Source organism: Manis javanica, chromosome 2, assembly GCF_040802235.1.
Source record: "Manis javanica isolate MJ-LG chromosome 2, MJ_LKY, whole genome shotgun sequence".
NCBI classification, from domain to species: Eukaryota; Metazoa; Chordata; class Mammalia; order Pholidota; family Manidae; genus Manis; species Manis javanica.
The window spans coordinates 150790287-150817834 of NC_133157.1; the positions used below are offsets into that span (position 1 = coordinate 150790287).

General features: G+C 39.9%; 1 protein-coding gene and 1 long non-coding RNA gene across 4 annotated transcripts in view; one reads left to right on the top strand and one right to left on the bottom strand.

Moving 5' to 3' along the window:
- Positions 1-7674, bottom strand: part of LOC118968314 (uncharacterized) — a 50838-nt gene extending 43164 nt beyond the window's left edge. The window contains exons 1-2 of the long non-coding RNA XR_005055941.2: positions 7445-7674; positions 7142-7360 (exon numbers count right to left, since the gene is read on the bottom strand). This is a non-coding gene — a long non-coding RNA (uncharacterized lncRNA). The remainder of the gene's footprint in view (positions 1-7141; positions 7361-7444) is intronic.
- Positions 4749-27548, top strand: part of NKAIN3 (sodium/potassium transporting ATPase interacting 3) — a 632099-nt gene continuing 609299 nt past the window's right edge. For all 3 annotated transcript variants that reach the window (XR_012128208.1, XM_073229590.1, XM_036998295.2), the window contains exon 1: positions 4749-6941. Coding sequence is in view for 2 of the 3 variants with exons in the window: in XM_073229590.1 (XP_073085691.1) it covers positions 6888-6941 (54 nt within the window). In the remaining variant the exon portion in view is untranslated. The remainder of the gene's footprint in view (positions 6942-27548) is intronic.

Genomic DNA, 27548 nt, shown 5'->3' on the forward strand with positions numbered 1-27548 from the left:
AACTGAATTCTGCTTATTATTTATTCAAGATGCTAGTGCCAGGAATGTAAGAGCAGGAGAGTGTGACTGCGTCTTAGCTGGGCTTTTATGGAAGCAGCCCCTTAGATGGGATTTCAAGTGCAAGCAGTTTGCTTGGGACATGATGCCTGGAAATCACAGGAGAGGAGGGCAGACATGAAACCAAGTAGGAAAAGGGCCAGGAAAGGGTGGATTATGAAACAAATTACCTCTGTGGGTCACTGAAGTTGGAGACCTGTGGAAATAGTATGGAATATGCACCTCCGAGTCATCTTCTCTGAGGGTCCAGGCAGCTGAGGTGTTTATATACTAATTTCTATCATCTGGGCTTCCAGAACTGCTCCTGGGAGGTGGGAATCCTCCAAACTGCAGCCTGCCCTGCGTGTGAAATCTAGGTCCTACCAGGGAGAAGTTCTGCACTGAAATAGTAAAGGCAAAAGGGTGTTGGTGGGACAGTCCCAGCATCTACTACAAATCCCTGATGCTTGCTATCTTCACAAGACTTTTTCTAGCCTGGGTGTGCTGCTTGGTACAATTATATTTATGCATTTCCCAACCTGTCCCAGTGCCAGTGATTTGGCCACATACCCGAGGACCTGTGACTCAGGGTTGTTTATAATCAAAACTTCGGTTTCTATGTCTCTTACTTTTTACTGTAATCAACTTATATCTGCCACATTAAAATATGAGCTATATTTACAACTGTATTTCAAATCTGTCACTTCCTTGCCACTGCTTAGTGTATGCACACTATGGAAAACATGCTAGACACACCTAAGATAATAGGACACTATAACAAAACGTGCTCTCGTGTGGTGAGTTGCATCTTTTTGGAGGAGACCATGGCCTGACTGATGGCACATTTGGGATCTAGTAAATGCAAAGGGAATCCACACCATTTGGCTTTGAATGACAGTTCTGATATCATAATGATTTTACAAATGACTACTCATTTTCTCTCACTACCAACCTTGTTTTCTTATTTTCCCATTAAAAAATATAAAGGGGAATTATACAAGTGCACTATTTCTAATGACTGTTTGAAATTCTCTAGATTTCTCAAGTAAAAACACATGGGAAAAGCAGCAGCAGGTTCATTGTGAATCATGTTTGTATGACTAATTTTAAAAATAAAACATGTATATTTATGTGCACTGGCATAATATTGGGGAATTCTATATGCATATGAAAATACCATGGCAAATAAAAAAATCCATTATTCATATATTACTAACAAATTGCTCCATATTAGCTTGAACTAATGTACTTTATGTTAGGTTTTACATTTCTAATGGGTGGCTTGTTCTGTATTGCATAGGCCAGTTGCACACACATGTGTAACACATTTTATATGATTTTCTTATTTTCAACTATTTATTTTGAAATGACCATAGACTTAGAAAAGAGGTGCCAAAGTAAATTACAGAGACCTATATACCTTCCCTGATGTTAACATCTTAGCTAGGCGCTAACATAGGACTGATCCTTGAACCAGATGGATGTGAGGGTACTGCGAAGGTTTATCATCTTACATAGGTATTCTCTCCACATATGTGAAAAAATGTGTTTTTTTGTACCTTCCTAAAAAAGTCTTCTCTTTACTTTGGAACAGTTAATTTAATCCAATAAGTAGATAAATGGACAGATAAATGCATGTATGCATACATACAAAAAACGAGTTGGGTGGCATCAGGATTTGCTGACTTTTTATTAATGTTTTCTTTTTATTTTCAGTCATGCTACCTTTTCCTTTCTTTTCCTTTTTTTCTTCACCAGTTGTTAGGGGTCGAGTTAAGTCACTATACAGAGGAGTCTGATCTGAGCTTCTGGAATTAGGAGAAAAGGCAGGGGGTGGGGGAGCACATTTTAATGGTGGTAAGGAAGTGACTGTGTCTGTGTCATGAGGACTCTGACATAAAAGGCACGCAGTCATGTCCTTGCGGAGAAATCCCCAGTAGTGGCCAATAAATGACATGGTAGGACATGCTTGAACTTGTTGATGTCAGTTGAGGCTGTTCAGTGCAGGACATTAGAAAAACTCCAAATACACATTATTGCAATACTAATTATGATAATAAACAGCAAGATCAATGTTGTTAGAACACTGAAGAGTATGAGAGGTGAATATGAATTGTGGCTCATTTTTTTTAACCCAAGCAGAAATAAAAACGATGGTGTGTGGCTATCTCTTTCAAATTTTAAAACTAGTTATTACTAACATTTCTTGAAGCAAAATATACCAAAGGAGTTTCCTTATTTTGTCTCAGAATTCTCACATCCTCCATACTTTGCAGTGTCCTTAAAAACACTCCCACCCCCATATCCATTGCCAATGGATTTCTCACCTTTCCTCCCAATAAAACAGCCGTCCCACCTTTCCTCCCAATAAAACAGCCATCTGGGGGATCACTTTCAAATGCTGTGATGGGAAGTGCTTACAATTGCAAGAAGTATTTCTCTTCTTAGGGAGTAAGGAAATATTGTAATTATAACCGTCACCTCTCTTCCTGCTCCCACATTCTGGAACATTCATTGCTACACATAACAAGTGAATCAATTCTAACTAGTAGGGTGATCTCAATAGGCATTGACTGGGCAGCACACTAATGCATTGCAGCCCCCATGGCTGTGCTTCAAACTTTCTAAATGCTGCTCCAGTGTAGACCTTATCTTTGCTCCAAATAAGCAGCCATCCTGGAACTACAATGTCTGTTCAGATACTCATGAAGTTCAGCCAGTTACAAGAAAAGCTGTAGAGGATTGTAATTTGCTTGCTCCAAGAAGGTGCCAAGGAGTGGCCCAGCATCCAGGAGGCACCAGAGAAAAGAATGTCATTACTGGCACATTTAGGAACTTTTTAGTGGAGATGGCAGAATGCTTGACCAGACTGTACAGCATTTCACTCTAACTAAAGTGTTGAGGTGGAAGCCTTCAAAATACAGAAACAAAAACAATGAAACAGTGGAATAACTAAGGAGGAACTTTAAATCCTTCAAGCTAGTGTCTCAAAACCTAGGATTTGAAAATCCTATAAAATCTAGCAGTTGTACTTCCCAGCCTTATCTTTAGGCTTGCTGTTTTCTACTCAGTTCTCGTAGTCTTGGAATTGACAAACTGCTTCTCTCAACTTTCGGAGAGACTAGACCAAGAAACTGAGAAATAAAAAGGGTAGAAGAAAGCAAGAGAAAGAAAAGACTCCATAGAATCATATGCCACATGTGCATATGCCATATGCACACGAGTGCAACATGTTTAATACTTATTATATCCTACATATGTGTATATAGATATATTAAAAACGGTGTGAAATATTATGCTGAAAATGTGCACACTTTATCTTTTTTCATTCAACAAATCTTGAGTTTAACTCCTGATAAGTATTGCAGAAACAGCCTTGTTTTTGAGTGGGGAAATAGGAAATTATAAAGTAAACAAATCAGTGTTTTGAGTGGAATTATAATAGAGTGGCTGGGGTGTTATTTCAGACGGTGTGGTCAGTGAGGGCTCTTGGATGTGACATGAAGCTGAAACCTGCTTGAGTGCAGGATGCATGTAGATGGGGGATAAAGAACAAATGTCAGGCTTAGTCCTCTGGGGCAAGTTTTGTCATCATACCCACTTTACACATGAAAACTGGGACTTAACGGGGAAGCAGTGACCTGTCTGAGATTCTACAGTGAGGAAGTTGGCTATACAGCTACAACCTACCATATATCAGATTGGCTACTTAGATTATTATTTCCTCCTCACCTTTTACAAAATCCTCTTCTCGCGCCACTCTTTCCATTGTTCTGTCATTTTCTCTCTTCTCTTCCCTTTTACCCAAGAGTCATGTGATTCCTCTTTTAAGCCTTCCCTCACCCTCCCAGGAAGAAAACTCTTTCGAAGTGGGCTCAACTTCCTTGACTCATCTACTCTCCCTTCCCACCACCAAGCCTCTGCGGGGAGGGGAGGGAGTGTATCCTTTACTTTCACAATATAAACGGCAAACCTAGCAACCAGCATAGCTATTGACATAATAAGCAATTAAGAAATGAACTGAGTGAGAAATATTTGAAGGCTGGATTGAGGAAGGAAGGAAACAGGAAGGGAGGAAGATTTTCAGTTCAGGATGCAGTTCAATTCAGAAAATGAGACTGAAAGTCTGCAGAGACAAATAAAAGTAGCTTCACACACTTTCCAGACTTGTTACTAGCATTATGTTACCTTTGCTTCTTCTCTCTTCCTCTCTTTGAAAGCCAAAGCCATTTTCAACTGTCTTAAATTATGCAAGGGGTGGATGAGTACAGGGGGCAGTGGAAAAGGGAAAGGTACAGGACTCTCCTGGTTTCCTGAAATCACACCACATGGGTGAACTGATGCTTGAGGCAGGAAGGATCAGTGCAAATTATTGTGCCTACTTCCCAGCCAGCAGTGAGCTCCAGTGTAGACATTCCTTGGGTCTGAAACTTCAGAGACAGCACAGTGAATGTGTGAACCAAGGAGTTCCTAGTCAGATTATCTGGTTTTGCATTCCTTTTCACCCATTCAGTAGCCATGGGACTGACTCCCTGTCCCTATTTGACATCTTTTCACTGGGAATGTTCATAGGATCCCTCTCATTGGTGACAATTAAATAAGTGAATATACATAGAGAGCACTTAGACTCAGGCTTGTACTTGGTGCCTGGTAGGGATTCAATGCATGTTAGCTGCAAATTGGGTATTTCTTAAACTAAAAATGACGAGAAAAGTATATTGGGATAAACATATTTAATAGGAAGGGTCATTATGTTTATTATCATCATTCATCACAATCTCTGGAGATGAAGAGGCTATAATAATTTCTAGGAGTTGTACATAGACTTGTTTATGTCCTCACCCTCTGCAGCTGCCCCCTACAGCTTTGCGAGGGGTTGGTGCATTGAACACTCCTATATGCTAACTTAATTGTCAGGTCCATTTTTTCTATTGTTTTCAGTTATCATGCAGACTGACAGTTATGTTTATTTGTAACAAAAAGCATGCCTTCATAATTGCTGATCACTGAAGTCTTAAAGGTTCGGTTAAAAAAAAATTTCTGATTCCACTTTCTGCTACTTCAAGATAATGGTCAGAGGTGGCACCTAAAATAATAAAGTTTCTTGACCCTTTTGTTGACCCAAATCCCGAGGTTTTCCTGTGTCCCTATTAAGATTTCAAAGATATCATGCAAAGATTTTCCTGGGGGCTATAACAGTCTTAAGTTATAAACATATTGACTCAGAAAGAACCAATAAATTGTAAAAGAAATAAAAACAGAACTCGGTTTAATCCTGAAGGAATGGCTTGAGCAGAGTTTCCTTGTATGGAGCGAGTGTTTCAAAAGCGCTCTTTCCTTTTCTTAGTAACCTACCACTAAGGACCCAGGAGGGCAGCAGTGGGTTGGAAACGAGGTTTCTGTGCCAAGTTCTGAAGAAAGCCGCTTCTGAGACAACTGGCCTGGAGGCTGTTCCCTGTTCTTGTAGCGGGCTCGCTTGAGCTCCCAGCTTAGCTCCACCAGGTACCACAAATATGCCCATGAAATCTGACATGGGGCCCTGATGAAATTTAGTCCTGTGCACAACTCCCCTGCTCTATTCTGTGAGGTGAGAGAGAGCAATCGAGTCTCCCTGGGATCGTGGACACTTAGTCCTGGATCTTAACTATCCGCGATCAGGTCTTTTTTCCAAGCCCTTCTCAAAAAATTTAATTATCTCTGGGTATAAATCATATTTATCTTCATCTCCGAAACATTCTCTATTCCTAGAAAAAGCCACGCATTCTCTGCTTTCTCGCCTTCTCTTCTTTCATGCCTGGTGACAATTTCAAAGAGCCTAAACCAGGTCTCCTCTCGGTGTCCGGGTTTATTTATCCCCGCGCTGCCAGCCGGCGCATCTCTTCTCCCCTCTCCAGACCAACTCAGTCCAACTTTCCGTGCCAGAGTCCAGCAGGGACGCCCTCCCGGCAGCCGACTGCGGCGGGTCCTGAGACCCCCGAGGATCCAGCCCAGCCGGGGCGCAGCGGACTGGCCCGCCGGCTCCCTTCCGGTCCGCGCTCGTAACCCCGAGGTCGGGAGCCCCTCCTGGAGCTCCGCCGCTCTCGCCGCTCTTGGCTCCTCGCCTCTGGGCCCTTCTTCCCCGCACACCAGCCCATCTCAATTCCCACCCTGCCCATTCCGGGGCAGCTAAACAAAACCCTGCCCCTTCCTTTGCCCACAACTCCGACCACCCTCCCAACCCCCAGCACAACCCGCAGCGAGGAAGTCGAGTCGGGGTGTCCGCAGTTGCACGGGCCGCCCGGGTCTCCATCACCACCTGCCGCCCTAGTTCACGCTCATTCACATTCATTCGCATTCTCTCCCCCTCTCCCTCTCTCTCCAAAGACTCCTAACAAGACAGGCCAGTCGTCCTCCGTGGCACTCCCTTTCATTCATCCCCTCCCACCACCACACACACGCGCGCGCGCGCGCACACACACGCACACATACACACACACACCCCAACCCAGACAGCCCACTCCACTTCTCAGACGCCCACCTCCTGCAGACTCCCCTCCCCTAAACAGACTTCCACCCACTCGCCAGCTGTAGCCTCCCTCCCGCCCGCGCGGCTTCCTTTCCCCAAGAAGCAGACCCGCACAGTGGGAGGCAGGGCCCCAGCCAGACGCGCGGCTGGAGCGCGCGGTACTGACCTCTGCCCGCCCGGGAAACTAACAAAGGCGGTGCGCGAGCCCAGACCCCCACAGCTGCGAGCGGCGGCCGCGGGCCGGGCCTGGCGAGCGCCGGGCGGGGACTGCTCCGGAGTCAGGAGGCAGCGGAGCCGGAGGACGCGGATCTCTGGCCGCGAGCGCCGCTCGGACGCCGCCGGCACCATGGGCTGCTGCACCGGGCGCTGCTCGCTTATCTGCCTCTGTGCGCTGCAGCTGGTGAGTGCCCCGCGCGCCCCTGCCCGGGGACCGGCCTCTGCCCCTGGTCCCCTCCTGCCACACGCGTCCCTGCCCTGGAACCGGCCTTGCCGGCTCCCTCCGCGGGCCGCAGCCCCGGGTGCAGGACTGTCGGTCCCTCCCGCCGGGCCCCACTGTACCCACCGCTTCAACCCCACTGCCCTGAGCCCGCAGGCACTCACCCGGGCGCCCCTGCCGGGCCGGAGGGCGCGGTCTCGCTCCTGGCCCCACGCGACCGCCGGGCGTCGCCACGAGGTCCGGAGGTTGGTGCCGAGGCTCGCCGGGAGAGTGAGCGATTTCCCCGCCCCTCGGCTGGACAACTGGCTTTAGCACCCTTCGCATTCCTGCTGAAGTTTCACGGGGCTTGTGGGCTCTTTCTCTTGGGATGATTTCCAGGGACGCTGTTTAATGAGAAGGTGCGTGGGAATGCCCACGTTCTGAGCAGACGAGGAGCTCCAACTCTTAAAGAGTGATATGGTGCTTACCTTCAGCAGGATGAAAGGTGGTGCTTGAGGAGATCTCCAGAGAGGTCTGGCTGTGTGTGTTTAAACCGAGTATTTCAGCTCCTGCCCTTTCAGTTTCTCTTCAGATTTTGTTGAAATATTGCATGTCCACTCAGCGACAGACTGACAGCTGTCATCAGGGAGACAACTGAGTGAAAGGGTCCCATGGCGCGGTGGCTTGCCCAGGGAGTGCATGAAATGGAAGTTGTAGACCAGAGTGAAGGATAGAAGGAATTTCAGTGTGGAGAGAAAGCTCTTATACCATTGGCCCTACCGGGGCATAGACGGGACTGTGGTCTATTGCAGAGTCGTCTGAGGTCAAGTCTGCAGACGTTTTATGTCAGACTTTTGTGCGTAAGGGATTAATAGCCATCTCCTTTTTATTACACTTCAGACATTCTGCAGATGCTCTGCCAAGTTTTCTCTGAAGTGTTGTTTGTTTTTTAAAATCACAAACACTAACTAGCATACTCGACTAGCAAGAGAAAAATGCTTTTACTGAGTAATGTCAACCCTTGCAAGGCTCATTAACTGAAGGATAAAATAGAGCTCTTCCTTTAATAGTCCTTGTTTCCATGAATGTTTTAAAAGGTTTCACTTTTCTCTTGCCTCAGTGTTCCACTCTCCCATTATAACCTCACTTTAGACCTGCTCTTCATTGTTCACATGTGTGCATAATTTCTGTATTGACAGATTTGAAATCAGTGGCTACTTTACTTTAAATCTATGGGACAGTCCTTTCTATCCTGTTAAATAAGACATAGTTTATGGAGTTTTCTGGAAAAAATACTTTAAAAATCCACTTGAACATGAATGTTTTCTTTCACTAGGGAAGGTCATAAGTTACTTGACACTTTGTTTATTAGAAATGGATATGGCTTATAAATTGGAAAAAAGTGAATAAATATTTAGTCCATCCCTGAATATGCAAGATTATAGATAGGCACACTAGACTGTATAATCTACAATGGCATAATTCTTTCTGTTTTATATGGAAATAACATGTAAGGGGTTTTGATGCAGTGGATTCATCAAAACAATTATGATTTCCTTAGATGGTATTGTAATATTTATGTGGTAGTATATTTGGTATTTCATCTGTCAGCCTGGAAGGCTTCCACTTTCCACATACACCTTTTCAATTGATCTAAATGCAACCTACTCTTCAAAGTTTTTCTCAAAATTCCACCTCCTCTAAGAAGTCTTCCCTGGTGCTTCAGGTAAAATCAATCACTTCTTTTTCTTTACTTGCATAGCAAAAGTGCTTTTCTCTCTGATAGAATACATCTCATCCTCTTACATTATTTTAGGTTATTTACACATATCTCCCTTCACTAAACTGTAAGCAACCTGAGGATAAGGATGAAACGTTATTCATCTTTGCAAACCTTACAAGTTCTCAGGAGAACTCTTATTAGGAGCTGAAACATATTTGCTGAATTTATGATAGTAATTAACATTTGCAATCCATGCAGCGTTTTTGCATAAACATTATTTTATTTTATTCCTAAAATTCTCCTCTGAGGAAGGCATCCATTTCACTAGTTTGCAGACAAGGGTACTTATAGAGTTATACAGCTTTTCCAAATCAGTAGTTTTTGGGTGGTAGAGAGGTGATGATAAACACTTCATAAATACATATCAGACAAAACAAAATATATGAATATACTACATTCTTATGATTACATTTTTATATATATAAAGGATGTGTAACATTGAGTTGACAAATAATAATAATAATAAAATATGTGATGTTCTTATTTGTAAATTCTATATAGCCAATTAATTCTGGCAGAGTCCTTTTGTTGAATATGATGAACTCTTGGTACTATAGTTCTGACATGAATGCTAGTTTGTGCTTTTATTTACTTTGAGGAGTAATAGGAAAGTGAAACAAGGAAGCCATTTACTCCATCAGTGACCTGATGTTGGTTTGTAACCTCGGGAACTTCCTGGGTGAAATTCAAACTTGGCTCCCATGCAAGGAGAGCAAGGGGAGACTGAAGGAAGAGGCAGGCTCCTCCAGGTTCGTAGGTGGCATGCTTAAGAGGCAAGGAACTTACGTACAAGTCTTGTTCAGTGGCTGCAAAATGAGTAGCTCTGTGCACCCATCTGCCAGAATCTTAAAAAGTTTATTTAGAGGCCTTACCTAGTTCAATCGTGTATACAGTTTAGACGGTCTCAACAATACATTGCTCTCTCGAGGCTGTGTCCTTGAAACTGCTCCCACTGTGGGAATGGTGGGCACAATCAGCCCTCCAAGGACAGGGAAGGGGCTACACTATTGCTCTGGTCCAGCTTGAGTGTCACCTGATGGTCATGTCCTCTTCATGACCTCCTCCAGCACCAGCAGAGTCTTTGCTGAATTGGGTAATAGTTTTGAAATATTGGAAGATTATTTCCTCAATTTTTTGTGCTGCTGACAGTGTAATGACATGATACATTGTAGGTTCAATACGCATTATTAGAAAGCATTCTCCATTGCTTCCTTAAGTTTAGACAATCAACAAAACAATATTACACCCTAGCTTTTAGCATTTGCCAATTTCTTTGGTGTAAATACTCCCACTGTTGCCAATTGGAAGTGCACTATTACATAGTATTCCCATCATACAGATAAAAGAAGCATAAATAACCTCAGAAGCAGAGAGAAAGTAAGAAACAGTAAAATCATTAACAAGGAATTCATTTTAAATATTTAGTACCTCTCTTTTTAATATGATTTATATTATTTATTTTTAAATAATGGCTTTGTTTGACAACTGGCTCACAAAATCCTACAAATTATCAGACGCTGAGCCGATATAAGCGACTCCAGCATTCCTCCACATAGGACTCCTGGATCTAGTATTATTTCCACAGCAACCAGCTGTCTTCTTTTTCCCTTTCATGTCTTTTTATGCTCCCACCAACTGTTGGAAGTGGAGGTTGTGAAGCAGTAAATAGTGTGGGTGTTGAGAGGGGAATGGCATTTGGAGAACACATTTACTGAAGACCATCTACGCATTAAATGACTAGGAGTAACTGTTCAGGTCATTAAAAGATGGCACATTAGCTTCTTCTAAAAGTCAAAGAAACAAATGAAAGGTTTTTATTATCTCACTCATGTTTCATTGAAACCCTCCTCCATAGTAAAGCTCAGACTGGGAACAAAATTGGAGATAATTTATCATTTTTAGGTTAGTGTATTTGGATGAGCTTTGGTTTGCAAATTCTCAGTTTTTTTTCTACTTCCTTCCTTCCACTGCTCTGGCCATCCTGCACCATTACTTTTTCTCCATACTTCTACTCCCAAGCACATTTGTGTGTTTGCCCCAGATTTTATTTACATTCATGTTCTTAATTCTGCTAACTGAATTTAAAGGGAAAGTGGAAAGTATGAATACATGCCCATAGAAAACTGTACAAAATAAATATTTTTCTGGAAAAGCAATCCATTCCCGTATAGCAGATTCATAAAGTTATCCAAGAACTTTTAAATATATATTTTTTTGTAAGGATACTTTTGGTTTTTCTCATCTTAGAATAATGTGTCTTGTATTATCATATATATATATATAACCTAGAAATAAAAAGGAACACTGGATCATATCCTTTTAGTAATTGCCACATTTAAATAAGTCTGAATTGCATGTTTTTAAGGTCTAAAGTTTACTCTACATGCCATTTCAGAACTGTCTTCTTATAGGGACTTCACTGGTGTTGAACTTGGGTGGTTCCCACAGAGCTCTGGAAGTCTTGACATCACAGAGGTCAGACTGTAAGACATTTTCAACAAAATTGTCCCTGTTATTATGTGTTGTTATTACTAGGGGAGCTTTATTGTACCGTGCATCATTATGGAAAGGTGACAGCCAGATTCCTGTTAGGCCTATTAATCAGTGGAACAAAATTCAAAACTATCACTTTACATATCTGCAGTAATAGAAACCTTTAGAAGATTTATAGGAAAGTCAGCTTTTAACATGTTGATGGACTATATGTCTTTATTTTAGAGAACATCCTCTCAAATTAAAGAAAACTAGTAATTATTTTTCTTACAGATAAAAAGGGAGAATTTACAGTGAAGGGAGAATTTACACATATCTCCCTTCACTAAATTGTAAGCAACCTGAGGATAAGGATGAAATGTTATTCATCTTTGCGATGAGTGAAAACCAAGTTAATTTTCTCTCATACCACATTCAAACCATCTTTTGACCACCTATGACACTATAGTGCTGAGATAACATGTGTGGAGAGGTATCTGAATGATGGTGGTGTACTTGTGGGAACACGTTTTTAAACTAAGTCCTGTGAAATATGCAAGTCACCTTTCATAGACATTTGACTGTAGATGCAGAGGTACATTTAGTTTATTATGTAGATATACTGAATCATTTGTTTTAAAGTATTTTTGAACTTAAAAGCTCTTCTGTGAATGTAATTCTTACTCATTTAGTTCCCATTCTTTTTCTATATTTAGGTATTTTTCTTATGGAACTTAGGAAAGCTTAGGGAAATAAAAATTATGGTTCATAATGAGACTTTGGTTATTATGTGATTGCTGTTGAATTATCCATTTTTCCCCTCTAATCTAGATGCATTTACAGCTCCCTTGTTATCCAGGTGTAGATTCAGAGTATTTCATTTATTTGAGAAATACTGTATTCTTATGGTTTTGTTGCAGATTGAATTGTGTCCTGCTTACCCAAATTCTTATGTTGAAGTCCTAACCCCAGGAACTCAGAATCTGACCTTATTTGGAAAAATGGTCATTGCAGAACATTACTGCTCTTAGTTAGGTTAAGAGGAGGTGATACTGGAGTAGGGTGGGCCCTTAATCCAGTGTGACTGGTGTCCTTATAGAAAGGGGACATGTGGACCCAGGTATGCCCACAGAAAGTGCACCTGGTGATGATGAACACAAGAGATTGGGGAGATGTTTTGATAAGCCAAGGAAAGCCAAAGATGGCAGCAAAGCTAGACGAAAGGCTTGGAGCAGATTCTGTCACACAGCCCTCAGGAGAAAACAACCTTACCAACACCTTGATATCAGACTTCTAGCATCCAAAACTGTGAGTGAGACAATAGATTTATGTGGTTTAAGCCACTCAGCAGGTGGTACTTTGTTTCAGCAGCCCTAGCAAACTAATGCAGGTCTTCTGTTTTTTTATTTTATTTTATTTTCACAGGACACTAATCTTTGTGTTTAACTCCTTGGTTATGTGCTATTTCCTTTACTGGATTTTAAGTCCACTAAGAGCAAAGACTTTGATTTACACACAGAATCTTCCACTACCCCCTGTAAAGGGTAAGCATGCCGTAAATATTTGGGGAATAAATTAATGCATAAATGAAGAGCTAAACTTTATTGACTTTTTAATGTTCAGGGCATTTTTCTAGGTACCTCCATATCTATGAAATTATGTAGTTCTTATAACCAGTCAGTTTAGAGATTCAGAAATTGAAGCAAAGAGTATTTAAGTAACATGCCCAAGACCGTATAGCTGGTAAATGATGGAACCAGGGTTTAAATTTGAGTCCATACTCTCTTTACTCTGTTCTTTGCTTCCTGTACTTAAAATAATCAATAACATTCAACAAATATTCATAGACTCCCTAAGCACTGGTGTACAGGTGTGAACTATTTGGATGTAGACCTGCTCTTACAGAGTTTATGTCTGAGGGCAGAGAGCTGTCAATAAATATGCAAACAGATAGTACCTAATTACAAATACTGTTAAAAGCCATGGAGGACATGGAAAGTGTAATATACTCCCTTCACAGAGTGGTAGGGGGGTGCGATTTTCTTAGATGGGGTGGTCAGGAAGACTTCCCAGAAATTGGAAGCTGACTCTGAAAGAGTGACCAGCAGTCAGTCATGCACAGAAAGGGGGACCATTCAAAGCAGAGGAAACTGTGCTAAGCCTCCAGTTTGGAAAGAGTACGGTAAGTTTCCAGGTGACAGGAGACTGATGTAGCTAGGGTGCAGTATGAGACAGCATGTATCCAGTGAGATGGCATTGGATGTGTGCAGTGACACCAGACTTCGTTCAAGGAGCCATGTGAATCTGCTGGAGCCTTTTAAACAGAGGCCTCATATCATGGGGCTTGTATTTCAAAATATTCTCATTGCTGAATAGAGAACAGATTAAGGGAAATGAAAGGAAGTGGGAGACAGGATGCTCTTCTGTTTTTCTGAGCAAGAGATAATGTGAGCCAGGCACATGTAATAACAGCATGGATGGAGCAAAGGATGGACTTGAGTCATAATTTAGGAGCAGAAAGCCCAGGATTGGCTGAGGGGCTGACCTTCACAGCATAACAGAATGTAATTGTGGTATTTTTCACTGCAGGTGGGAAAATTGGGTGTTGTGGTTATGGGATGGAGCAGGAGTGTGTGTTTGGAGATATCTGGGTTCTGTTCTGGGCACTTTAAAATTCGGATACCCAATGCCAATTAGCTGTCAAGTATATGAGCTTGAAACTCAGAGAACAAGAGTGGACAGAATAGGCAGCATCGGGCATCAGGAGCAACATTGGTATTTAAAGACCTGGACAAGATTGCCTCAAGAGAGAGTGAAAAAATAGTGGAAAACAGTACCAAAACAGCACTCAATGTTGTAAAATGGAAAATAAAAATGAACAGAGTTCACTGGAATGGGAATGTTTATATATATTTGTTCTTTTATTCTTCAGAAAATATAAAATGCTATTGACTTTTTAAAAAATTGTCCCCAATTTTAATCAAATCATTTTTATTCTGGTTACTTCCATGTGGATTTTCATTTTGCCTAGTTCTTTTTCCCCCTAAGAGAGTAATCGCTATCATAAGATAATTTAAGATAGGCATAGTACCAAAATAAATCTTGAGAAAACATTGAGTCTTACTTGATGACTTAAGATAGGGAAGGTGCAATTCTCGAACTAGAAGGTTGCTGTTCTGTTTGATGCTAGTCAGAGAATCCCCAGTTCCTTGATTTGGAGAAGCCTGTGTCTATTGGGAAAGGGAGTTAAGGATGAAGGCTGGTGGGCAGCGGGCTCGGGAGTGCTGACAAGGGCTGAGGGAGCACGACTGACAGGGTCTGTTGAAGGGAATTGGGGGCAAGATCATGCAGTGTTAGTCATCTCGTTCTTTTTTCTATTTTTTCTTCTTTTTGTGTGTAAAAGACCACCCTTTTGAATGGTTTTGCTGATTGATTGTATTCCTGACTGATTAAGTAGAATTAAAAGTTTGAGTTTCTTCTTTCCCTTCCCTCCATAGGTATTTGTTTTATGAATGGTTTCATACAGCTGCCCAGTTTCTTAATTAACATGAGGTACTGGAATATGATTTTAGCTATCAGATTCTCATAAGAGATATGATCTCAATGGATGATATTTCTGACAGCTTCTTTCTCTTCCAGTAATTAGATACATGGTGGTGGTACTTTGGTATTGATTAATATGTAGCATAATAAGTGCTTGCATGTGGGAAGCCCCAGGCTGTAGAGGTTGATTGGTTAAATTGGTTAATTAAGGTACAAAGAGGAATGCTCTATCCTGAAGTTATGTTTCCTGTCCTGATAACTAGCTGTAACTGATCATAATTAAGATAATGGGAAATAGAAAATTCCTGTTAATGGCAGCTCTTTATAAATTTAAAGTATAAATACTTGATGAGTGAGCTCTTTCAAATTATAGTTCATGAAAGGTAACATCTCTTAGATTTGAGAGATAACACAAGAAATCAGCTGGACTTGTTATGAACACCATGATTGGACTGTGCATGAATCTTCAGTACTGAAGCCTGTCATACTGATTCTTACCCATCTCTGGGAATGGAAACTTTTACTGTTCGTGAAATCCTCCATATATATTTAAATTGAATTTCTCATGCTTTGATTTTTATGCTGTCTTCTCTGCATTTGCTTTTGATCTGGACAATGAATAGCCGATGAATGTAGTGATGTACTAGAGCCAGTTTGTACCACCTGTGGAGAGTTACTGTTACTTTTCCAGAAATTCTTCAGACTTGTTATTTACAGCCTTTATTAAAAATGAATTATATAATTTTAAACCATATCAAAAACACTGGTAATAAATATTCCAAACTCAACCCATCCTAATTATTTTTTACTGCATTGTGCTGTTATCTATGCTCCAGGGATTATTTTGTATCTATAGTGTGTGTATGTTAGAAATTGTGTGTAACAGTGTGCTCTGAGCATCTCTTTCCAACTCTGCAGCTAGTGATACCATATTAGTAGCTAGAAATCTATTATGGTGGAAGTATTTACATCATGAAATCCACAAAATCACACATCAGGTCTTCCTTCCACCCCTCAGAGCCAGTTATTAAACATTTACCAGCACACCACTGGGCAGAGGTTTTCATCAGAAGAAATCCAATTTGCTTTCTGGTACAAGCAGGAACTGATTTATAGGTCCTTAATGTAACTAATTAATGCATGAACAGACAGTATATTGCCTAACATAAATGTTTAATTTATTGCTTTGAGTGCATCAGTAAAATTGTTTAAACGTAACATAGAAGGTTTTATTTTTTTTAACATTTCAATATTGACTCCTTTTATATAAAAGCTTCTGGATCTCCTTAAACACTGTAGTTGATAACTGATTTATGCTGTATGATCCAGAATTGATAATAGTTCAGGGTTTCACTTCTAGGCAATGGACTAGACTCCAGAATCCCTCACTGTGAGGGAGAGTCATGTCTGCCTAACGGGTGTAAACTGATTATCACTCATGAGGGAGGATCTGCTCCACTCTCAGCTACTCCACCCTCCACCCTATTGAGCCTCGTTAGCTCTTCCATAGGGATTGTCACGTCATCGATGGCAAAAAGATCAGAATACCTTCTTGCATCACATCTGGTTCTTCCAGGCTTCTGATAAAATTCATTTGTCCACTGTCCCCACACTGGGATCTTAAATAGTCAGTCTTGAAGCCTTCATGAAAAAGTTGCTCATGTTTATATTTAAGAGATTTTTGAGAACACATTACAAGATATTTGGCTTATAAAGTCAATTTCTGGATTTTAAAAAAGGAATCATTGTTACATTGTGGAACAAATGTTGGCCTTCAGTTCCCTTGATTCATTTTTATAACATCTCCATGAGGCAGATGTGACTATCTTCCAATTTCCAGATGAGAAAACTGAAATGTGGAGAGATTAAGCAGTGAATTGAAATCATATACTATGACAAGGCTTAAGCCATCAGAAATGTAGAAATTATGGTATCTTTGATATACAATCACATGAGCAACCTTGTGGTTTACACTTTCCCCCTATTATCAAGTCCCCATCACATACCCCATTACAGTCACTATCCATCAACATAGTAAGATATTATAGAGTCACTATTTGTCTTCTCTGTGCAATACTGCCTTCCCTGTGCCTCCCTACATTATGTGTGCTAATCATAATGCTCCTTAATCCCCTGATCCCTCCCTTCCCACCCTCCCTTCCCAGTCCCTTTCCCTTTGGTATCTGTTAGTCCATTCTTAGGTTCTGTGAGTCTGCTGCTGTTTTGTTCCTTCAGTTTTTGCTTTGTTCTTATGCTCCACAGATGTGTGAAATCATTTGGTATTTGTCTTTCTCTGCCTGGCTTATTTCACTAAGCATGATACTCTTTAGCTCCATCCATGTTGTTGAAAATGGTAGGATTTGTTTTCTTCTTATGGCTGAATAATAATTCCATTGTGTATATGTACCACCTCTTCTTTATCCATTCATCTACTGATGGACACTTAGGTTGCTTCCATTTCTTGGCTATTGTAGATAGTGCTGTGATAAACATAGGGGTGCATATGGCATTTTGATACTGGACTGCTGCATTCTTAAGGGTCAGTTCCTAGGAGTGGAATTCCTGGGTCAAATGGTGTTTCTATTTTTAGTTTTTTGAGAAACCTCCATACTGCTTTCCACATGGTTGAACTAATTTATATTCCCACCAGCAGTGTAGGAGGGTTTCCCTTTCTCCACATCCTCGCCAGCATTAGTTGTTCCTTGTCTTTTGGATGTTGCCCTTCCTAACTGGTGTGAGGTGATATCTCATTGTGGTTTTAATTTGCATTTCTCTGATGATTAGTGATGTGGGGCATCTTTTCATATGTGTGTTGGCCATCTGAATTTCTTCTTTGGAGAAGTGTCTGTTCAGAACCTCTGCTCATTTTTTAATTGGGTTATTTGCTCTTTGGTTGTTGAGGTGTGTAAGCTCTTTATATATTTTGGATGTCAACCCCTTATCGAATATGTCATTTATGAATATATTCTCCCATACTGTAGGATGCCTTTATGTTCTACTGATGGTGTCCTTTGCTGTATAGAAGGTTTTCAGTTTGAAATAGTCCTTCTTGTTCATTTTTGCTTTTGTTTCCGTTGCCCGGGGAGATATGTTCATGAAAAAGTTGCTCATGTTTATATTCAGGAGATTTATGCCTATGTTTTCTTCTAAGAGTTTTATGGTTTCATGACCTACATTCAGGTCTTTGATCCATTTTGAGTTTACTTTTGTTTATGGGGTTAAACAATAATCCAGTTTCATTCTCTTGCATGTAGCTGTCCAGTTTTGCCAACACCAGTTGTGGAAGAGGCTGTCATTTCACCATTCTATATCCATGGCTCCTTTATTGTGTATTAATTGACAATGTATGCTTGGGTTAATATCTGGGGTCTCTAGTCTGTTCCATTGGTCTATGGGTCTGTTTCTTGTGCCAGAACCAAATTGTCTTGATTACTGTGACTTTGTAGTAGAGCTTGAAGTTGGGGAGTGTAATCCCCCCTGCTTTATTCTTCCTTCTCAGGATTGCTTTGGTTAACCAGAGTCTTTTGTGATCATATGAATTTTAGAACTATTTGTTTCAGTTTGTTGAAGAATGCTGTTGATATTTTGATAGGGATTGCATTGAATCTGTAGATTGCTTTATGCAGGTTGGCCATTTTGATAATATTAATTCTTCCTACCCAAGAGCATGGGATGAATTTCCATTTATTAGTGTCCTCTTTAATTTCTCTCAAGAGTGTCTTGTAGTTTTCAGAGTATAGGTCTTTTACTTCCTTTGCTAGGTTTATTCTTAGGTATTTTATTCTTTTTGATGCAATTGTGAATGGAATTGTTTCCCTGATTTCTCTTTCTGCTAGTTCATCATTAGTGCATAGGAATGCAACAGATTTCTGTGTATTAACTTTGTATCCTGCAACTCTTCTGAATTCAGATATTGTTCTAGCAGTTTTAGAGAGTGGATTCTTCAGGGTTTTTTATGTACAATATCATGTCATCTTCAAATAGTAACAGTTTAACTTCTTCCTTACCAATCTTGATGCCTTTTAGTTCTTTGTGTTGTCTTTTTGCTATGGCTAGGACCTCCAGAACAATGTTGAAGAAAAGCAGAGAGAGTGGGCATCCTGGTCTTGTTCTTGATCTTAGAGGAAAAGCTTTCAGCTTTTCACTGTTAAGTATGCTGTTGGCTGTGGGTTTGTCATGTATGGCATTTATTATATTGAGGTACTTGCCCTCTGTACCCATTTTGTTGAGAGTTTTTATCATGAATGCATGTTGAATTTTGTCAAATGCTTTTTCAGCATCTATGGAGATGATCATGTGATTTTTGTCCTTCTTTTTATTGATATAGTGGATGACGTTGACAGATTTTCAAATGTTGTGCCATCCTTGCATCCCTGGAATGAATCCCACTTGATCATGATGTATGATCCTTTTGATGTATTTTTGAATTTGGTTTGCTAATATTTTATTGAGTATTTTTGCATCTATATTCATCAGGGATATTGGTCTGTAGTTTTCTTTTATTGTGGTGTCTTTGCTTGGTTTTGGTATTAGAGTGATGCTGGCTTCATAGATTGAGTTTGGAAGTATTTCCTCCTCTTCTATTTTTTGGAAAACTTTAAGGAGAATTGGTATTATGTCTTCTCTAAATGTCTGATAAAATTCAGTGGTTAATACATCTTGTCTGGGAGTTTTGTTCTTGGGTGGTTTTTTGATTACTGATTCAATTTCATTGCTGGTAAGTGGTCTGTTAAGATTTTCTGTTTCTTCCTCGGTCAGTCTTGCAAGGTTGTATTTTTCTAGGATGTTTTCCATTTCTTCTAGGTTTTCCAGTTTGTTGGCATAAAATTTTTCATAATATTCTCTACTAATTCTTTGTTTTTCTGTGGTGTCCATAGTGATGTTTCCTTTCTCATTTCTGATTCTGTTTATGTGTGTAGATTCCCTTTTTCTCTCAATAAGTATGGTTAGGAGTTTATCTATTTTGTTTATTTTGTCAAAGAACCAGCTCTTGGTTTCATTAATTTTTTCTATTCTTTTATTCTTCTCCATTTTTATTTATTTCTTCTCTGATCTTTATTATGTCCCTCCTTCTACTGACTTTGGGCCTCATTTGTTCTTCCTTTTCCAGTTTCAATAATTGTGAATTTAGACTGTTCATTTGGAATTGTTCTTCCTTCTTTAAGCCTGGATTGCTATATACTTTCCTCTTAGAAGTGCCTTCACTGCATCCCACAGAAGTTGGGGCATTGTGCTGTGGTTTTCATTTGTCTCCATATATTGCTTAATATTTGTTTTAATTTGGTCATTGATCCATTGATTATTTAGGAGCATGTTGTTAAGCGTGCATGTGTTTGTGAGCCTTTTTGGTTTTTTTGGACAATTTATTTCTAGTTTCATACCTCTGTGATCTGAGAAGTTGGTTGGTACAACTTCAATCTTTCTGAATTGCTGAGGCCCTTTTTGTGGCCTAATTTTTGGTCTATTCTGGTAAATATTCCATGGGACTTGAGAAGAATGTGTACCCTGCTGCTTTTGGGTGGAACATTCTATAGATGTCTGTTAGGTCCATTTGTTCTAATGTGCTGTTCCTTACTTATCCTCTGGGTCCTTACTTATTTTCTGTCTGGTTTATCTGTCCTTTGGAGTGAGTGGTGTGTTGAGTGGAGTGAGTGGTGCATTTCATTCAATTTTCCCCTTTAATTCTGTTACTATTTGTTTCACATATGTGGGTGCTCCTGTGTTGGGTACATAAACATTTATAATGGTTTTGTAATGTAAACATTTATAATCCTCTTGTTGGACTGACCCCTGCATTATTATATAAAGTCCTTCTTTGTCTCTTGTTACTTTCTTTGTTTTGAAGTCTATTTTGCCTGATAAAAGTACTCCAACACCTGCTTTTCTCTCCCTATTTTATTGCATGAAATATGTTTTCCATCCCTTCACTTTTAGTCTGTGTATGTTTTGGTTTTGAAGTGAGTCTCTTGAAGACAGCATATAGATGGGTCTTGCTTTTTTATCCATCTTATTACTCTTTGTCTACTGATTGGTGCATTCAGTCCATTTATATTTAGGGTGATTATCGATAGATATGTATTTATAGCTATTGCAGGCTTTGGATTTGTGGTTACCAAAGGTTCTAGGGCAGCTTCTTTACTATCTAGCAGTCTACCTTCACTCACTTATTATGCTATTATAAGCACAGTCTGATGATTCATTTTCTCTCCCTGCTTTTTCTTCCTCCTCCACTGTTTATTTGTTAGATGTCATATTCTATACTCTTTGTGTATCCCTTTACTGACTTTATGGGTAGGTGATTTAATTTTGCATTTGACTTATATTGGTCTACTTCCTTTGCTGTGGTTTTATTTTCTCTGGTGATAGCTATTTAGTTTTAGGCACACTTCCATCTAGAGCAGTCCTTTTAAAATACATGTAGAAATGGTTTTTGGGAGGTAAATTCCCTAAATTTTTGCTTACCTGTGAATTGCTTAGTCCCTCTTTCAAATTTCAATGATAATCCTGCTGGGTAGAGTATTCTTGATTCGAGGCCCTTCTGTTTCATTGCACTGAATATATCATGCCAGTCTCTTCTGGCCTGTAAGGTTTCTGCTGAGCAGTCTGATGATAGCCTGATGGTTTTTCCTTTGTAGGTGATCATTTTTCCTCTCTCTGGCTGCTTTTAATACTCTGTCCTTGTCTTTTATCTTTGCCATTTTAATATTATATGTCTTGGTGTTGTCCTCATTGGTTACCTTGTTTTGGGAGATCTTTGTACTTCCATGGCCTGAGAGACTCTATCCTTTCACAGATTGGGGAATTTTTCAGCAATTATTTCTTTAAAGACACTTTCTATCCCTTTTCCTCTCTCTTCTTCTTCTGGTACCCCTATAATGTGAATATTGTACCTTTTGGTTTGCTCACACAGTTCTCTTAATATTCTTTAATTCCCAGAGATCCTTTTTTCTCTCTCTGCATTAGCTTCTGGGTATTCCTGTTCTCTGATTTCTATTCCATTAATTGTCTCCTCCACCTTACCTTTGTGCTTTTAAATCAATCCATTGTTGGTTTCATTTCTGTTTTCTCCCTCCTGAATTCATCCCTTAGCTCTTGAATATTTTTCTGTAGCTCCATTAACATGTTTATGACTTTTAGTTTGAATTATTTTTCATGAAGATTGGTGATTTCAGTCTCTTTGAGCCCTCTTTCTGGTGTTTTGGGATTTTGGATTGAACAAGGTTCTTCTCTGCCTTTTCATGGTCTTGGTTACTGGTGAGTGGCGTGGGTGTCAGCTGGGAGGACAAAGTCCCTTTTTGATTGCCGGTCGCCATGCCTGTCTCCACTTTCTGTGCTGGTTAACCATATGCAGGGAGCAGCCTCTGGGTCTGGCTGGTTAGCTGCACACTGGGAGAAGTCTCTGTAGGCTGTAGTTGCTATAGGCAGGGGTGTCCTCTGGCTGGTCTGCAGCAGTGGTGGGGAAAGCCAGTTTGTGTGCAGGTGCTGGCAGGGAGGAATAAGTGGCAGGCTGCTTATTGCAGTGAGGGACCTCAGGGCTGTATTGGCAACCAGGAGGATAGGACATGTGAAGCTCCTGAAAGTTCTGAGCCTGCTGGACTGAGTGTGCCATGATGATTTTGTCCACTTGTTCCTTCTCCTAAACCCTTGCCCTTTAGCAGTCTTCTGATTGCTGAGAAGTCTTTTAAAGCGCCTGCTTTTCTTTTGTCCCAAGACAGCGGTTGTGGGAACCTGTTCACAGTCTATGTCTCAGACTTTGGTTTTCACCCCCTCTAATCTCCAGAGCACTGTGCTCCCAGGGGCAGACTTCTAGGGCTGGGTATTTAGCAGTCCTGTGCTTCCACTCCCTCCCTGCTCTTATTCTCTTCCTCCCACTGGTGAGCTGGGGTGTGGGGAGTGCTTGGGTCCTGCCAGGTCACGGCTTTTTTACTTTACTCTTTTCTGTGAGATTTTGACTTCTCCCAGATGTAGACTGGCTGGTGCACTCTTACTTCTGGTCACTCTTTTGGGCACAGTTGTATTTTCTGTATTTTCAAAATATATATGATTTTGGGAGGAGATTTCTGCCACACTACTCATGCCACCATCTTTTCTCTTACCTCTAAAATGTGATCCAGGTTACTTTATTAATAAGAAGAGGCATAACTATTTTAACAGTTTTTTTCCTTCCATTTCCATTAGTAGGAGGTGGCTTTCTCATGACTGATATATATTTTTAGAGCCCCTAAGGGGGCACTGCAATTTATCCTTGAGCAAAAGAATGAAATGCAAGCTTTCTGTAGACCAAGTACTCTGCATTTTTGCATGCTCTATTTTCTTCAACAGATGAATGTCTTCTGACAGTGTTTTCACTCTCCACATATAATCTTGTAATGCCACTGGGACCTTTCCTCAGAAATATCCTCTCTCTGCATAAGCTCTTAAGCCAAAAACCCTTTTTTCTCTCTGATAGGAAACTCCTCCTTGGCCTTGGAGAGCATGATTGTCAAATATCTGAATGTTGCAGCCACACCATCTACTGAGTGTCTGAAATGCAGGGCCAATTAGAGGAAAGCATTAGATGAAGTCACTGAACCATTAGGAAGCCTACAAAAATGTCCTAATAGTCTTTTCATCTAAAAGAGCTGTGGCTGGAAATACAGATGGAGTTGTCCTTAGGGATCTGTCCTTCACAAGATGTGGTTCTGTTGAAGCATTTCACAAGTAGGAGACTTAATGTTTTGTAACATTTCACAGACTACATCATGCAGCAGGGCAGCGGTCATCTATTATAATATGTTTGTTTGACTAGCTCAAAAGTTTCTTTACACATACTTTTAAAGTCCTTCACTAGGGAGGATACTTTTATTGGAGGACAAAGGTTTTGGGGAGTTTAAGCCATAAACAATGGCTTGATTTTCTTTCAAGACAACACAAAGTGCAGATGTTGATCTTTTTAGTGTGGTTTTCCTTATTGATGACAAACTGGTTTGGTAGTTGAAGAAACTGTGCATGGATTTTTGTCCCATTATGTTGGAAAGTAGTACTATTTTCTTATTTTAGAGGACCATATCAAAGCTGAAGAGATAAGTGTATTTAAACATATTTTCAGGCATCTAAACTTTTATTCCCTATATTTTTTCATATTTAACAACTTCATTTGATTTTAAATGTTGATTTATTGCCATTCTACTAATGAAAGGTTCAAAGTACCCTTAAGACAAAGGTAGTTAGAACTCTTTTTATAAATAGAAATATACTTCTTTAGTTAATATGTATTTTGCATATTATATTTATCTAGGAGATAATATGAAATTTAGATTTGGGTCGGTCAGGCATCACTTGCCATGAGGTGTTTTCCATGTCCCTGAGCAAAAGGAATAGCAGTGGAGAACCTTTTTACCACAGACATCAGAATTATGCTGATGGACAGTTAGCTGCTGTGTAACCACAATTTTCCTAAGGTGCTTGAATGAGTGCCAGAGGCTGACCTCACACAGGGTATCACAACAAGATGGCAGGATCAAGCTCTATAAGAGCAACACTGAGTGTGATATAAATTACCAAGTTAGCACCAGAGAGTCAGATTAGAAATTAGAAACAGGTTTAAACTCAATGCGAGTGAACAGCTAGTGTTGTAAAGAATACAAATGTTAAAATCTTCACCTACAATCCCAGTGAATAAAATCATTGAACATTTCTGAGAGTTCCTGATATTTGGACTAAGTTTCTTCTATTGCATTCAAGTACAGGAAAAATGGTTTTTGGAAGGATTCAACTACATATTCATGTGTAAACTCCATTATGTACAATGATAACATTTTGCAAGAAAGCCCTGGAAATAAAGATCTGAATATTAATAAATGACAGACAAAAGATGAATCAGTAATTGCATGTTCTTTAAGCAGCGAATATTGGAAGGCATTCATATAAGCATGATATTTAGCAATCCAGTCTTGTCAATATTGATCCGGTATATTTAAACAAAAGAATGTGATAATTTCCTATTTCTTATAGTGAAGTATTTTGAGAAGTGTATAGTCAGACTTAAAGAGATGCTAATTTAGGAATAGTTTGGAAGGAAAAATGAAGGAAAATAGATTATTTAGCCTAATGTTGGATTATTAGTATTACATGGAGCTGTCTCAGAATGTTGAAAGGAAAATATCCTATCTCTCTGCCGCCTGCTTCAGTCTGTTTTCCTTATCCCTGGAATCATTATCCAACTCTGCCTGTTCTGAGTCAGCCCTGTTTATGAGCTAGTAGTGAGAGCCAGAATAGCACATATATCTTTAGCTCTTCAGTTGGTCACCTTTAGGACTTTAAGTCATGTACCTAAATCCCTTTTTCTCAGAAGCAAATAGAATGAAAGACAATATAACAAGATGACATCCTAGAGAAACTTGTTCGCCTTCCAAAAGCACTCCCTTGTGACCCCTTACCACTTGGTTCCCGAGCTTTCATGCTAGTGCCCAAGCTCTGACAACTGCTAGCTCGTGACTCTACCTTGTATTATACATCAGTCTCTTACCAAGGAGAAAGGGGGAGACACTGAGGTTTACAAACTGGTTTTCATTACAGAGCTACTCATTCTTCAAAGCCCAGCTGCAGCTCAATATGTTCAGCTGTCCATTGTGGTAGTAAAATTACGACATAACAAGGCCTGTGCCCCTGCTCCCAAGATCACTGTCTGCCCTCATCATGCCATGAATTCTCTCCTCAGTTGTATTTCTGGGAGTGTGACACTCTTATGGAGACTCTCAGAGTCCATCTGGAGCAGTGTTTATGATCTGGCCTTTTCCACCTATATAGCTGAGAAAGGAGCCATGTGACATTCTCAACAAGGCCACTTCCCTGACATAAGAGAATATGTGATAGCAGGAATTGGTGCTTTATGACACCACACGGTGGATAAAACAGTTGCATAAAAGGTGTCATTATAGAAAATGAGTTTGACTTTCATTTAGGTCTGAATGTTATTAATTCTTAACTGTCTACTTTCCAAATCACTGTTTAAACTTACTACCTGCAGTTTGAGAGTGCATGCATGTTTCTTTCTGCTGCTACATTTGCTTTCTCTCCATAGTAAAGCCAAGCACAACGACCACCCTGTAATTACTCTCTTCTACAACATGGCAGGAATGAGCAAATTTGGGAAACACTTCTGTTTGAACAAAGATGTGTTATGAAGTTGATAGAAAAATACTTTGGAAATTAATTCTCTGAAGATTTACAGAATAGAATAGATTGAGGCTACTTTGGTCCAAAAGGACTGATGCAGCCTGTATTAGTCAGTGGTCTCCAGAGAAAGAGAACCAGTATGACTTACACATATGTATCCTAGTCTATGCATATTTGGGGGAGATTGATTATAGGAATAGGTTTATGTGGAGACAAAGGCTGAGAAGTCCCATCTTCTGCCATCGGTAAGCTGGGAAACCAGGGAAGCTGGTGCTGTAATTCAGCCTGAGTCTGAAGACATGAGAACTAGGAATGCTGATGCTAGGGGTAGGAGAAGATGGATGTCCCAGCTCAAACAGGGAGAGCAAATTCTCCTTCTTTCTGCCCTTTTGTTCTACTTGGGCCATCAGCAGATGTGATGATGCCTACCAGCATTCCTGAGGGAGATCTTCTTCACTCAGTCTACTGATGCAGTGCTAATCTCTTCCCAGAGGTACCTTCAGGCACACCTAGAAATAATTTTTTTCCAGTTTTATTGAGAAATAATTGACACATACTATTTTAAGTTTAACTGTATGGCATGATGGTTTGATTTACATATTTGTGAAATGGTTATTACCATAGGTTCAGCTAGCATCTATCATTTCACATAGATATAAAGAAAAGAAAGAAGAGATAAAACATTTTTTTCCTTGTAATGAGAACTCTTAGGATTTACTGTCTTAACAGCTCTGCAATATATATCATTCAACAGTGTTAGCTGTAGTCATGGTGTATATCACATCCCTAGTACTCATTTATCTTGAAATTAACTGAAAGTTTGCACATTTTGACCATCTTCCTTCCTCTAATTACCCTTCCTCCATCCTCTTTTACTTCTAGTAGCCACAAATCTGGTGTCTTTTCCTATGAATTTGGTGCATTTTTTTTCATTTTTAAAAATATTCTACATGTAAGTAAGATCATATAGTATTTATCTTCCTCTGTTTGACTTATTTCACTTAGCATAATGCTTTCAGAGCACATCCATGTTTTCACAAATGGTAAAATGTCCTTGCCTTTTTTATGGCTGAGTAATATTCCATTGCAGTTAGTACCATAGCTTCTTTATCCATTCATCATCAATCAATGGACACTTAGGTGTTTCCATGTCTTGCTGCAGTGAATATGGGGGTGCAGACACCTTTTCAAGTTAGTGTTTTTATTTCCTTTGGATATATTCCCAGAAGTGGAATTGCTGAATCATTTTGCAATCCTATTTTTATTTATTTTTTTGTAGATTCTCTGTGCTGTTTTCCATAGGGGCTGTATCAATATACATTCCAAACAGAGTGCACAGGGTTTCCCTTCTGTCCATATCCATGCTAGCATTTGTTATCTCTATCTTTTGATTATGGCCTTCCTAATAGGCATGAAATATCTGATTGTGGTTTTAATTTTTAATTTGCATTTTCCTAATGACTAAGTGATTTTAAGCATCTTCTCATGTACTTGGTGGCCTTTCATACATCTTTTTTTGAAAAATGTATTTGGGTCTTTTGCCCATTTTTATATTGGGCTATTTATATATTTTTGCTCTTCAGTGGTATGAGTGAGTTATTTATATATTTTGGAGATTAACCTCTTATCAGATATAT